General features: G+C 37.9%; 2 protein-coding genes across 3 annotated transcripts in view; both read left to right on the top strand.

Moving 5' to 3' along the window:
* LOC134672422 (uncharacterized) overlaps positions 1-15,844 on the top strand; it is a 158,759-nt gene that overhangs the window by 84,973 nt on the left and 57,942 nt on the right. Inside the window, exon 2 of one of the 2 annotated variants that reach the window (XM_063530308.1) lies at positions 9,740-10,116. The exons of the other annotated variant lie outside the window; for it this stretch is intronic. Within the exon in view, the coding sequence (XP_063386378.1) occupies positions 9,820-10,116 (297 nt within the window). The 5' untranslated portion in view covers positions 9,740-9,819. The remainder of the gene's footprint in view (positions 1-9,739; positions 10,117-15,844) is intronic. 2 annotated transcript variants of the gene reach the window in all.
* The window catches only part of LOC134672425 (2-hydroxyacyl-CoA lyase 1), a 226,440-nt gene continuing 214,970 nt past the window's right edge, over positions 4,375-15,844 (top strand). Inside the window, exon 1 of the mRNA XM_063530314.1 lies at positions 4,375-4,381. The gene's annotated coding sequence lies outside the window, so the exon portion shown is untranslated. The remainder of the gene's footprint in view (positions 4,382-15,844) is intronic.

Raw genomic sequence — 15,844 nt, 5'->3', positions numbered from 1 at the left:
GGAACAAATTGACTTTTGCAATTTGTATTAGTTCTTGCAATTTCTATTATCTGTTTGTTGAAATTAAATTTAGGATTACTGAGCTGTTTGTAGAAATAAATAAACTTTACAGAAATAGTGAAACGTCTATAATTATTACTAAACTTCATTTTTTCCCCCAGTACAGAACTGTTTTTTAATTCCTGGTTTAGTTTACTAATGATTTTTCTCTCAGTATATTTAGTGATGAATACAATATCATTTTTAATATTAACTAATTGTGATGCTTTTTTCTTAGTAAAATAAATAATAATATCTTGGCAAAGAGTAGGTAGTATCCAATATCCATCTCAGATGATAATCGGCTTTCCCTTAAGATATCACGTTTGTCACTTACGTAAAACAGATATTGAGTTTTTTCAAAGAACTCACGGTTCATTTTGTATTTCCTTAGGTGTTTTATATTATAAATATCTGTGAGCTATCTAAATTATAAGTTATATCTTACAAACCCGTATAGGTTCATTCGAATATGCAACTAATAGCGACTTCCACGCAGCCGACTCCATAGGAGCGCGCGAATTATGCATTCAGTACCAATTTATGATAGGGACAGTAAATGTTCGTATAATTACGCCTTCCATTCTGGGATGCTATATGAAAAAGGATCTGCTGTCCTAAGTCCCTTTTATCTTTTTATTTGTATACAATTATTTCATCTTCGAGTGATTAAAACTTTTTACTGGAAGTCGAGGCACTCAACCCATCTAGTTCTAGATACTAGAAGCCAGGTGGTCATGTATTTATCGACATGTCGAATTTTGCTATTTGAAATTAACTCGAAGCCATCATTTTTACAATGTATGAAATGAGTAGATACAGTCAGCGTCATATAGTAGGTAGGTAGGATCAAAAGTATTGAAATTGTTCGGTACACCATATAATATGTATGGCGTACCGCTACCTACTATAAGACGCTGACTGTACAAAATTATCCCTCTGTATTCTTGAATATAATCGTCGTATAGTCGTCGTTATATGGTCGTATAATCGCGGTTTCCTTTCTAGGAACGAGTAAGTATTGGATAGGAGATGTTGTTAGTGTTAATAGTCGGGTAGCGGACAGTGGTTGGGTTTGATTTCTATCCTCCATAACATCCGCGCTGGCCGTTAAGCGACAGTCACAGTGGATGCTAAGGAACAATGTTCGCTGTGGCTCTAGTTTAAGTCCCGGGACTTGTACCCATTTCCACTGGAGCTACAGTTTGCTTTTTTTAGACATTATTAGAGTAAATATGCGTGTAACAAAGTGGTACCTATATTCAAAGTATAAGCAAGCATATTCTAGAGGTGACGTTTAGCACTTGCCAAGCATTCCTAATATGTATGGACTATGGACAATCTGAATTACGAACTGTAGAACAATTGCATTGGCAAAATAAATGAAGGATTGCAAGACATAGTTTCCTGTTAACATCGGCTGTAACACGACACGAAACGTTATTTTAGTGCCGATCTTTTTAAAATATGTAAATATAACACCTAGAACAGTTTTATACAAATTAACAACGATAAATAAATATAAATTCGTAGAATACATCAATAACCCAGCAACAATTTTATCATCCGCTCTAATCATACAAATTATAAATGCTCTGGGATTCGATCTATCATCAGGCTACCTTCAAATCCCGGCTTCCAGGCGGCGACCGAAAAGCGAAGCGACGCGGTTTACAAAAAGAGATGAAACTACGATGAAATTTTAGTGCTGCTTAGCCGGCCAGTTCCACCGCAGCCTGTTTGACCGCAGCTTTAGACGGGCGCGGCGCAGGCGCAGCTTTCTAGCGCTCCCGGACCAGCCGGATCCGGCGCCGGAAGATCTAATTATAACCTCATTACCGCCTCGACACTTGTGCATACAGCTTTCCGTTTCTCTTTCGTTAGACGTTTCTGAACGTGCCATGTTTGTTTGCCTTTGTTACACTATGAGATACTTTTACCTTCATTTTGACTATCATTAAGGTATTATCTTAACACGGATCGTTGAAAGACTTAGATTTTACTTACCATATGTGGCTTTATAGATGTGTATCTTCATAAGCACAGAACCATTGTTTTGCTGCATTGACCTATTCTCTCATGGCTTTAACATTTTATATTTCATTTTACTTTTACTTTATTGTGTCTCAGATTTAAAGATATTAGCGTAAAGTGTGAATCTAGTCTCCAATTTAGATATTCACTACTTTATAATTTAATAAAGATAGTCATGACCTCATAGACCACTCCTATCTAGACCCGTATCGGTGTTAAGTCCTAGTTCAAGAAATAAATTAAAACTTGCTTAACAAGGAAAGGCTTGATTTGTGACTAAGTTTGTGTTGATTTGGATAGAGGTTAAAAATATATTTATAAGTTCTAAGTCACTGTCATTGTGATATTTTACCGACAATGAAATTATCTGTGGTAGAGCCCTAAAAGTGTAAAGTATGTTTCTGCATAAACTATTTGCAAGTGACAGAATGTCTAGCAAAATCAGTTGCATGTGAATGAAAAGATGTGTATATAGGGCATGCCTAGCTCTCGGTACTTGTCTAATAAATAAGGTTAGCGGATAGGGCTTCTCGGCACACGTGGAGTTGACGTCGATGCACTCGTCATGCTCGGGTTTACTCACGCGTATCGTAATCGACGTGGCGTAGTTTTTAATCCTCTTCCCTTTGGAGATAGCATCTCGCGTCACAGATTTTTAGACCCTTGAAGACTTTTTACCTGACTACAGGAAAAGTATGATTGAATGATGTCTATGAAAATAGTGCATGTACGCAATCGATTCCTTGAATATGAGGCGGGTTGAACGTTGAACATAGGTTACATTTTAAATCGACTTTGAAAGAAATACTTGTTTTTTTTCTAGTCAGATAAATGATAAGTCAAAATCTTTCATGCAGCAAAAAATGCTTTTATGCTAAAGAAAATACCTGAAGAAACTTTTTTTAATCTTTGAGCTGTGTTAAGGCAATCAACCATACCATATTACAGAATTATGAAACGGTTAAGTACATGATTATGTTATTTCAATACAAAAATATTAGGTACCTTGGTACTTAGTAATATGTATACATATTAGAGACCGTCGTTAAAAACCAGTTTTGCATTCATCAGCACCTATAATCAATTAAGTTGACATTACAATACGGCTTATTTAGTAGGTACTTCTTAACTTTCTCTGCTTTCCTTGATGTGTTTTGATAATTTTATTAGACCATGACCAAAACTACCGATGTGTGAAGGACAAATGTCCAACCAAAACAATGGACACCGCAAGCTTGCTTCATCGTACAATAATGGTTTAAAACTAATCAGATCTCTCGTTTTTGTCCCATCGATCTCAGTCAAGACTCATTGAGTATTTAGTTCTCGGCTCGTCATTGACCTAAAGCGTTTTCTCGGGTTAGCCTAGAGGTTATTTAAACTAATTACCCACGATTAATTTGAATTCCTAATATTACTAGTACATATATCCAATTCGTTGCATTACGATTCTTTCTATGCGTACTTACATCCAATAATGTACATACGCTTCTGGGATATGTTGTTATTGTTTGGACTCGACGAGAGATGAAATCTTGAGTGTTATTTTCGCACTCTCTGTGAAAATGATGTTAGTCTTTATTTAAACATGGCAGCTCAATAAGTAAACACTCCGCAGAATTGAGAGCGCCCTAAATTGATTTTAAATGGTCATCGGTATAAAATTGGTTAAACACCATTTGTGTTTGCCGATAATTCTTCAAGCTGTCACTCAATACACATTACTGTAATCACTCAAATGATGTAAAGAAAACTAGTTCAGTATTACCATTATAGACCAACGTCTGTCGATCACTTACGCGTACCTAACGAGTTAAAATGATGCGGATAACACCTGCCTAAATTTCCTAATTATAAGTGTTTTTTGTAAAAGCAATGAAAACATCTTACATTGCCTATATCGCTTCAAATCGAAACAAGTCCAATTCGTTTCACAGGCTGCGTCGTTTAACACATGACCCAAATGTTATATTTGGTGTCTCTGCGAGTGGGCGGAGTTAAAATAGTGTTAGATAAGATAAGTGGTTAATTATCAAATTTCATCCGTCTCTGGTAATTTATCTGGGAGTAAATAAAATTTGGGACGTTATCTTTTACGACACACCGTTTCATAACCCTCTCGTACATACGCTCCGTGTGAACCGTGGGTGGATAGACTAACTAAACATTTAGTTCGTTAAATATCGACGTTTAGAAAACCTTTGAACATGTTTATTACCTTCCGTTGAGTTCAAACGGATTAAACAACTCATGATGGACTCCACTGCATTACAATGTAGATAAAAGCAGCTAGAAGGAATTTTTATTGGTCTCAGAAAGGGAGCATAAAATTTTATTGTTTTAGAATAGAAAGGCGAGGCAGTTAACGGCCACTGGGATGTAAACACGGGATTTTCTCAAAAAAGAAAAGACTGCTCTAATTTATTACCAGTCAACAAGACAAATATTTATATTATTATCTGCGATTCTGGTATTTGAAATTATGTTTCTTCCCTATTATGATTCAAAATACAATATCATAAATCGTGAAATATCGCAGTTGCAATAAGTCGAAACGATTCTGGCATTATGATCTTATGAAATTAAAGTAGCATTCCTGTTTCATATTGATACCAACAGTATTTGGTCTTATAAAAAGTAGAATGTAGGTACTAGGATTTTCCGCGAAATTATCTAAATCGGAAATAATCGCCGAAGATTAGGATCACAATTTCTAACCCTTTTATGGTTATTGGTCAATTTAATCTTGAAGTATATTGCTAAGTTTCATTGACCTACTCGTACAAATAACGTTGTCCTTCCGTCACTACCTTAGCGGGTGACTCGGAGAAAGTTTTACACTATAGATCTAACTGATTTGATATTAATTCAGGTACATTCACTTTTTTTGTCTTTGAATTATCTGATAAATTAAGCACGTTTTCTAAAACAAAGCAATCAAAATTTTAATTATTATTATGTACCTACTTACTAAACTGACTAGTAAGTGAACATAAACATTAAATAAGACGAATCTTCATTAAATACGACGTAGAGTGTTTAAAACAGCGACCGGGTTAAACGCTCCTAGTAATCTAGGGAACAGTTAGAAACATTTAAATAACATCGTCACGCGGCCGCTAATAGATATACGAGTACCAGCTAACGGGTCCGCGCCCTTCATACCGCTCTCAAGGTACGAAGGTAGTCCACTCCATTCCGTGCCTTTTGACAGCCCATAATCGGTACCAATGTTTACACAAACTGAAGTGGCGGAGCATAAACAAGTCTCGCGACCGTGTTGACGCAACCAGTATTCGGACCAAACGTGGTTCAGGTCCACGCCCCAAATCTAAATGAGGGTTTCCGCGATTGAGATTTTCACTAGATGGCAGCACGGTGACGAGAGGTCTTTTTGACAGCTGCGGTCAAAATCCACCAATAAAAAAAACATGGTTAAACGTGATTAGTGGATTATGACAGCTAGACCTCTCGCCACGGTGCTGTCATCTAGTGAAAAACTCGATCGCGAAAACGTTCATTGAGAAATTGGTAGAGATCCTGGCGAGAACTTGCCTTTCAGTGTTTCCCAATATGATAAATTTAATGAAGTGCGATATTACCATTCACTCACACTAATTTCGTGCCTCTGCAAAAGGATGTTGGAAAAATGTGAAGAGAACTTAACATAATTATCTAAAACTATGTTTGCCTCATTATAAATCCATAAGCAACGCGGAAGAGCTCGCGGAAGCTTTTATATCATAGTGAACAATAAAATAAATTGGTCGTAATCCCCGGTCTTTAGAGATTATTTATTTACTTGCGCTATGGAGCATTTTTCACGTGGGCGCGGGTGAAACGTATTGTGAACGGTTTAATCTCGAATATTTAAATATAAAGAAATCGTAAATAAACGAAAAGGGCTTTCACTCGCGTCTCGTGACTTAACTCCGTATTAAAGTAAACGATTCAATGTTCTTTCTAGAGATCACGTAAAGAGGTTAAGTTCAAAAGAAACTTCTCTAGGTGTTTCAGCGTAACACTTCACGATACTTAGCCAGGTTTGTGGTACAAAACGTGGGGAAGCTATTTAAAGCATTATTACTATTGTATTTTTAATAGTAATGCAAGGTTTATGGATTTAAAATGTAATTTCAGCAAGTAATTATTAGTATGAATCAATTAATATATATAGGTACATATTTCGGCGATATTGTGGTACATACTTGAAATCAAATAACGAAAGCGAAACCACAATTACACTGGCCTTTATGCTTTAAATTAAAGGAATAATATCAAGCTTTATTGTAGAAATTATACGAACATCGCTCCCTAAACAAAATCAAAATAAAGGAAGGCGTGAATAATGTAGCCTACCCTGTCGGGTGCATCTATTATTTGTTAGCTATTCGTGTTATTGCAACGGTTGATAGAGCGCATCGTGACACGGCAGGTCAGCCTCGCCGGCCGGCGCGCTGCGCGGCCCGGCGCGCGCGCGGGCGGGCTGGAGCGTGACGTCTGCCACCCGATAGCCCATCTCACGACCGACCCACTTACATCTCAAGGTCACCGCCTAACCTCCTACTAACTTCCGTAACCTACCCACTTAGACATGGCCCTGCCACACGATTTCTGCGAATGCACCCCAAACCATCCCAACAAAGAACGTTGACCTGACAATTTATTCCCAGCCATGTTAGGCACCAACAATAAACGTCCAAATAAAACTGGCATCTCTTGACGTAATAAAAGAGTTTGTAAGGGAATGAGAAATGATTTATTATTCCGAATGCTTCATCGATCCTCCATCTACAACAGTCGAAATGGTCCGTATCGGGACGACGTCGAACGTTTTTATTCGCTATGCTCACAGCGCTGCATCGGGTTCCGAATATTCCCTCCATATCGGAATTAATCAGCCTGACAGATCACCATGGGGAAGTTATTCAATAAATGTAGTAATCTTGCGCAAACGTCTTCTTAAGATTTTTGTCGACATTAATTTAAAGTAAGAGTTCAATTAAAGTAAATTACCATCGTCGTGCACGGAGACAAAATCGAGTTGTACGGTAGGTTAATGTTAATATTACATTACGTAGTTAAATACGGCCGGTCGTGCGGCGGCGTCGCTGCGGGACAGATCTGCAGATAGGACGCCAATCAGAGCGTGCGGCGGTATCACACGGGCTTTCTGATACGTATACACGAACACAACACACTTTCTAATCTGTGCCTTTGTCATTGCACTCGTCTATTAGCTAACTTGTCACCATAACAGACTTTCGCCAATTGTTTTCACGCTACATTAGATTCCTTCACGGTCTTCCTACTTATATTCAATTTGAACACGCGTCAGGCTATTTTGGGCCGTGTTGCATCAGTTAAGATCCGCGAAACTTTTATGGGACGGAGTAGTTAACTATCTATCGCGCATTAATTCCTTGACGGAGATTCGGTGCCTCTTATGAGACGTTTGTTATTCTTGAAGATTGTTCTATCTTAAGTGCGGTTAGTCAACCGCTGCACAGATATTATATTGCCAGTTTATCCAGTGCTCGGTCTCGATACGAACCCGATACGGGTTGTTTCCCTGAGTGGGCCGTGAAATAGGAGAGCGGGCTGACAAGAAGCTTAGCCGCAATCGTCCTCTTGATAAGGTGATGTGTGGATGCGTGTGTTTTAGAAGTGCGGAGATGTGGTAGGCACGGGGCGGGGGTTCGACCGGTCCGCGTACCGGTTTGCGTCGTCGGCTTAGGACTAACCGTTTTATGAGCACAGCCATGCTCCACAAACGTTGACCACCACCACCGACCCGGGCTGCCGGCTACCATCCCTCCGGCACCAACAAATTAATAATAACCTGAACGTTATGAGCAACCTACGGGAGAGAACAAGTAATTTACAACCCATAAAGTCTGCATGCTGACTTTTAATGAGCTCGTAATTGTAAATCAGAATTTCCTAAAGGTACCTCCTATAAATTATCACTTTAGAAAGCACTTAACTAACATATGTTCAATGTCTTGCGGCGGTGATCTTTCATCATATTACTAGCAGAGGTTTAAATAATTTTCTTGCATCGCGTTTGTTTTAGTTTATGTAAACAGTATTAGGTACCTACTCGCTCTTGACACAGGTGCAGCGTCAAGATGTGCGCTTGGTAATACGCCCGATCACGTAATTTTAACGCGATTATTTATTCGCAAGAATCGAAATCGTACTTTTGTAGAGCCCTTTGAGCTGAATAATTTTCGACGGCGATTAGTCACGACAAGCATCATTAGCGGTTATGGTATTAACCCAGATTGCGTCGGAGACAGTCACCGTGCAACATTTTATTTGAAAGTTTAAATTAGACGTTTGCGCTCGGTAACGAAGTATGCGTGGCACGAGCGAGTTGCAAAATCGTAGCATTGTGTTGAATGAATACCGGCACTTATAGTATCAATCCATATCTCTGGTGACATGTTATTGTCTAAATTGCTCAGGGGAGTCGAATGTGGGGCGACGCGTGGTGGTGTCGACTTAAGTGTCACGCGGCAGTTTACTCACGGCTAACACATTTATCTAGCGGCCGATAACCATCTCAAGAACATAAAATGTTAACGCAAATATAAATCAACTTGTCTAATGAAAAATTTGACCATGCCTCATGTCTAAAGTCATCGCAGTTTTGACATTGGGCTGATTAAGATAATAATAATATATGAATATCTAAATAGCTTTCGCGTATTATACGTACACGGCTATATGTTCACCTTGCAAAATATTTTTTCTCACACCTTGTAATAATTAAATAATATTATTGCCTTCGGTCTATATCAAGTACTTACATACATAAAACCTACAATTTATATGCAAGGTAAAGACGTAAGAATACCAACATATGACTATGTATTATTTACCATGGGCAAAAAATAAGATTAGGTTTGTTATATTTGGTACTTCAATTTATTGAGTTAACCTAATATTTCGCCTAATAGCTTTACACTATTATTTAAAACTTAACAAATAGTAGATAACAATTGCATCTGTCTTCGTGACAAGATGAAAAACGATAAAAAGTTTCACAGATCGTCTCTATTTTGGCCGCCAGTAGTGGCCTTGTGCGCTTCTATTTCGAAGGCGCGTGGCAGTGGCAGCTTGCCACGACAATGTTTTGGACACTCGAGACGTGTTCGACGGCACACTTTCAAAGCTTCTGCCTCATGCTCGTGATCGCCGCCGAGCCCTCCGCGCCGGATAACGAAACGCGCTCGCAACTTAATTACTCTACTATATTAACTCGGTAACTAGGTTAACGAACCTAAAGTATACCCACCAACACGTGAGAAAAAACATCTGACTTCTTTCGAAACCTTATTGTCTTAATTAAATTACTTTAGGCCAAATACTGCGAACCACTCTGTTTTGGACCACGTCAGTTCTGTTCAATCGCGTTTTGCCATTTCCGGAATTGCGTACGGACCGTCACGGTGCGCACCTAATGTGAATGAAACCAAACAAAGCCAAATCGAGTGCCAGTGATCGTTTCAGTCCAGTGACATTACCAGCGCCAATCGTTCGTCGAACCTAATCTGTGCACGCGTGGAGTTATGATCACACGTCAAGCGAGGCCATAGGGTTCACCGCTGGGGTCATATTGGAATACGGGAGATTCGTCATAGTGAATGTTTGCTTGTAGGATTTCGATGAGGGATAACCCAAGAAGATGGGTCGATCGTACGCGGTGAGCGGCGGCTCGTTGAGCAGTGGTTAGCAACGATGTTCGAGTCGCTGGTGTCGCGATTGACGTCGCCGCCGGTGTCGCGGCGGCGGCACACGGTGCACGCGGCGCGCGAGGTGTGCAGTGAGCCCGAGGAGGAGGAAGCGCCCGTGCAGCGCCGCTCGCGCACCGCCAAGCAGCTCCTCGACAAGCGGCGCAAGGCGCGGCTCTCCTGCGCCGACCTCACCGCTGCCACCAATGCGGAGCCCGAGCGCTCCTCGCGTATGGACGCGCTGAAAGCATTCTTGCCTCTCCGACAATCCAAATCCCTCGGCCGCCTCGATGGTCTTAAAGAGGTAAGTAACATTTTCTTGTATAAGTACATAAAAACTGTGAAATTATTACTACATCAGCAAGTCAAAATGATAGTCAATAGAGCTTGCTCAAATCCAAACCTGCTTCCTACATTATTTTTCCGCACGAATCGAATCTACAACAGTACCATTAGGTATGTACATGTACATGTACAGAAAATGTAATGAAATTTCTGGGGCGACAAGCTTGCACAAGAGACACGTTAACATTTTACGACTCCGTTGATTTTTAAATGTGTTCTTATGATGTAAGGAGTGATATTACACACCTGCGTCGGAAGAAAATGAGAAATCGCGTGTTTACTACTTCAAGTGCTTAATCTGACTTTCCAATAGTTATCGGGTTGCTCTCTACTGTTTAACTGTAATGTTAAACTGTATAAGAAGATACAAATGCACCAATCAGGGAAATATTAGGATAGTAATCTTAGAGCTAAACGCACTGAACTGACCTTTCCTAACCTTAAGTACATAATTCGCGTTACAACTACATACTTAATTTCAAAGAAGTTAGAAGGATAGTACTTGTTTAAAGTTCATCTTTGACGAACATAAAAGGAGGTCATGCTTAGCTAAACCGACATAATCTTGATGGGGTTAAACGATAGTGATGTCTAGGCTCACGTAGAGCAGAGCGAGTGGCCTTCACTGCGCCATGCGCCCGCGTCGGCCGGCCTCGCGCACCTGTCGGCCCTCCGCCCCCCGACCCGTCCCTCCACTTCTTGCACAATCAATAACACCTCACCATTACAACTCTAATAAATGTCTAATATAAATTTAGAACGAAAAACAAGTTTAACGTCCATTCTGATATCCCGTCGAGTTGCGAAATGTTTGAGGCGTTCGTTACTCCTATGAACTATGACAGGTCTGCTTTGGATAATAATAAGACAATACTGAACAATACAAGGGAATCGACATTTAATCGCGTGACTCGACGGAACATGTACATGTACCATGATGCAATATGAAATAAGGTGCATGGTCTCGGCTTTACGGATTATGAGATAAGAAGATATTTGTGACGTTCCACGGGAAAAGGTACCTTATGAGGGTTTCTAGTTTCGGAGATATGAAATGTTTTGTAAAGAGGTGAAAAAATGCTCAATTTTTTTTTATTGTGTGATCTGAAACCTTAATGCGTAACGTTTGTATACCTGTTTTTATTTTTGTTATAAGTTAGTTATAAGCCTAGTAATGTCGTCTCAGAGTTTAGTCGAAAAGGTACCTTATGGAAAAAAGATTGAAAATTCCCAAAAAAAACTAGTCAATACGGGAAAAGAAGTTTGGTAGAGAACTGTATTAGCATTCTGCAAAACTAATTTGATAATTTCAGTTCTGGTTGGGGCGCCTAAACAAATATTATAACCGTACATCGACCGACATTACAAATCCAAGTAGCCTGCTATTATACCAAAGTTACTCTCGTCAAGTCTTTCTTAACTAGTATAATCTTCATTTAGTTTGGTCGCATGCAATAAATCAGCCATTGGTTTGCTGAAAAATGCCAATACCCGACGCATTACCTTATGGAATATCTGAGGTCATTGAACCTCAATGCCGCTTGTCTTCAATGGCAACCAAAATATATTATTGATAAGAAATAGACGATTTATACCATCTTTACCCCAAAATATTATTAGTTTATCCTAACTGTTCCATCATCATCATGCCTCATCATGTAACTTAACCACAAGGTACCTTTTCATTACATACAAATTATTGGTCTTTTTTAAGATTATTATGACGAAGAACTAATTAAATTTGTGTCAGTTTAATGTAAATTAATATTTTCTATTCATAAAAGATAAACTTCAATGTGATTGATGTTTTGTAGTGATGTATTATTAGATTTATTTCCATAAGGTACCTTTTCGTAAATGTATGGAGCAAATACTGTAATTGTTATGTAAGTTTAAAGTGGCATAAGGGGTTAAATATAGTATTTAGTTGGGGTTTTAGGATTTATTTCGTTTGAATGACAGAATTTCTTTCATATGTGCTCAGAAAAATTGATTGTGTGTTACATTAAAAGTAAAAATATTCAATTTTCTGATTTTATATGAAAAATTCAGAAAATACATTTTCACCTCTAAATCGGTATTGTTTTTTGCTTAAACTGTCTCTCAGTGTCGTTTTCTAATAGATACAATTTAAATCTTGAGAGCTCATTGCAATCAATCGTGAAAATGAAATAAAACTTTATTTTCAAGAGATTGGTTAGTATACACATAAATCAGTCGATATCAAAGGTTTCTATTTGCATTACAGAACAAGTCGCAACATTTTTTAAATCTCAGATATATAAGGTATTATTATTTGTAGTCAACTATGTAACTTACTTCAGGAACATAGTTTTTTAGGCGGCTAAACTTAAAACTTCTCTATCGTAAAGTTGCTCATTTCACAACATTATTTTCAAAAAATCATATCTCTGTAACTACGCAACTTAGAAGGTTGATCTTTTGCGTTATCGATAGCTTATTTATTGTAGATTACTGGGGTATGCATAACTCCATACCCGCCATAAGGTACCTTTGCCCGTGGGACGTCACATTTAGTTCTAGCTCTAAACTACTCATACGAAACTTGTTTAATTGTCAGCGTACCATACCTAGTTAATAATAAATTATTAAAAAATGCTGTATTTAAAGTAGTACATATAATTTTTATTGAAAACCTAATTATTAAGGTCCTCATGTGACCCAGTGTTATAAGCAGCTGAATGAAGTTTCATAGCTCGTGAAATCTACGATGGCAATCATGATAGGTCCATCTACATCTCCTCAGGCAATTTAAAATTTGATCCGACTCACACTTACGTCTACAACCTCCGTAATAGAGCAGGTATTGTGTAACACGTGAAGCTCGCACTTACCTGCTCGAATAAACTCGTCTTATCTTTTTTTTTATTAGTAGTTTATACATACATGTTAGGCGCAATGAAGACTTCTTCGTAGCGTAGTACGCAGTACCGGCAGTACGCACTCGAGACATCTGCATATTCTGCATTTAACGTGTTTCGCAGAATAGAAAAGTAAAACGGAATTAGAAACGGAAATACGTTTAGCAATTTTAATTCGACTAGACCGATCTTCATTTCCTTAATCAGTTTCGAGGTCATCTGCTAAGGCTTTAGAATAAAATTGAGGACAATATTTGTGGATTTTTATTTATTCCCATTTACCTCGATTTCACGTCTGTCTTACGTGGGTGTGTTTAGCATCTTCTAAATTTCTATAAAAATTATATTAATGAGGCTCAATGTTAACTGACAGTTAAACTCTCAATATATATAGAGCTTTTGTTTTCGTTCTCACTATGTTAGTATTTCATGTTGAATGAATTACTATGGAAATTAGGCGATCTGTAGCGTTCATTGTTTAATAATAATAAGTAGTTTAGACACAACAGTCTGTGTTATGTTGTGGCCGTTGTCAGACATTACAAAGTTAGTTTTGTTGCTCTACGATAAAATACATGTTAATTTAAAACCCGTTGAAGGTTTTACATTCATAATTACGTTGTCAATCAATGTTAGCTGTCAAAGATCGTTCTAGATTTGTTGGCGAGGACAAGACCGTCAGTAAAGTTCAGAGGGAGCGCAAGGGCGCAGGAACCGTTACGACACATGGAAGGCTCGGATGTTGCGGATAGAGCAAGAATGCGCGATTGGCAGGTAGGGGCAGGTCCGCCCTGCGCCCGCGTTGGTAGCAGGTACACTCACACACTCGCGGGTGTATGCGTGTTGTTTGCCTATGTGATTTACAGACAAATGCCATGTCGGTGCGCGCATCTGGGATGTTATTCCAAAAGCTGGTTCCACCCTCAGGCGAACCTGTATAAGTGCGTTCTCCAGTTACGCATGACCATTATTGATCTCGAAGTCACAGATACACTGGTTCACTCATGTCTATGGCTTGCCTACGCTTTGTAAGCAATATAATACGCGGCCTATTCGCCGCTTTGTGAACGCATCTCTATAACGTTAACGCCTTTTGTCTGTCGCTCAGAATAGGAACATCTGCGCCGTTAAAAAAGCTCTTATTAAATTAGATGTACCTGGATCAAGTGGTAATTATAGCATACACGCTACGCTAGATGCTTTTGATTGCTTTGTTTATATTTTGATGAATATCAGTCGTTGCTTGAACATGTATACGGGTTTATTGTATTCAAGAACTTTTCTCACTAACTTAAATAACTCTCGTGTCCATGAATTAATTTGAGTCGATTACCAAATAAATTATTGTACACTTCTATAAATAAAACAATAAAGAGAATATAATAATTAAAAAATAGAGATGGCATTGGCAATAGGCGGCCTCATCGCTAAAGAGCTTTAGTCAGCGGAGACTGAAAAACATATTCCAGTAATAACGAGCAAATTACATAAATTAATATAAGTGTAATCATTGTAATAAGTACTCACTCACTGCCATGCTTATTTGTTTATCGTTTTCCATGTTCAATACTATATATATATATATACCTACTTATATCAAAATTCAGTAACAAAATTAGTATCTTCGCCAACACCTGCTTAATATTTATATTGATACTTACCCAGATAATCCCGCCGGGTTGTCTCGATATAATTTTGAACGAAACAACGAAACAATTTCATTTGTTCCTTTACCTGTCATAGTAAACCCAGCACCGATACAAGCAGTTTTATTTCTTAATTAATGCTATTCAGTTAAAGCACCTAAAAAAATCCACGTCAATCTTTGTCGTACGATTAATTACAAATGCGTCAAATGTCGATATTAGCCGATTGATTTTTTTGCGATCACGACCTATTCAAGACTTGTTCTGTTCCAGAGATATTATCTCCTACAACCGACGTCAGTAGTCTCGCGTTTCAATCTATTATTTATAATTTGTTACACCGTCCTAAATATTTTTGAATTGTTACGGTCTCAAGAATGTCCACCATTGCCAATTTTGTTTTGTTTCAGTATTGTATTGTGAAGAGGAATGTATATTGTAAAAATAGCGTCTTTGATATTGTTGAGTTGTTTAAAAGTTTTTGTTCATCTGCCGGTCATAATTCAAAATAACAGAGGTGATTGCAGTGCTTAAATTTGAATATGCATTTATAGTATTAATCTTTTTTTTACATATGATTAATGTCAGTCTTTGCTGGTAGCCAGGCAGGAGTTAAATGCATTAAGTTTATTGATCGTTTTAGTCTTATTCGTCCGAGTCCTTTAGATTACAAGTAAAGGATTCGCGGAATGCCTCAGAATGGCATCATCGTTAAATTTTGTTTGGGTTTTTTGAGCGTGATTAGCTTTTTGTTGCAAATAGTTGAGCTCTTCGCAGAATAGGGAGCTATTTTGTATTTTATGGCTTCTATCTACAATACCTAGTAAATTCTAGAAACTTTTATTTTTGAATTTTGTCTTGTTCTTATGTTCGCTTCTAAACCTGTTTGGTAGGGTAGGATATTTTTTATCTAAAGTACCTACTTATATGAATATTTAATCATTATTCATTCATTAGCATACATTTATTTAGTCACAAAAAATTTGCAGTCAAGCATATTTATGGACTTGTTTAAAAAAACACTTACCTAAGTTTATAATTTTTTATGAATATTTTTCTAATACGATTATACGATTATTTATAATATTTTAATGTTGACTTTTTATTTTAGTACGATATTATACCTATTGTTTGTATTTATGTAATTGTGAAACAAATT

The sequence above is a fragment of the Cydia fagiglandana genome, chromosome 17 (genome assembly GCF_963556715.1).
Source record: "Cydia fagiglandana chromosome 17, ilCydFagi1.1, whole genome shotgun sequence".
In the NCBI taxonomy this organism is placed as follows: Eukaryota; Metazoa; Arthropoda; class Insecta; order Lepidoptera; family Tortricidae; genus Cydia; species Cydia fagiglandana.
The sequence above is the reverse complement of the archived record's forward strand: the minus strand, read 5'-3'. Positions and strand labels throughout refer to the sequence as shown.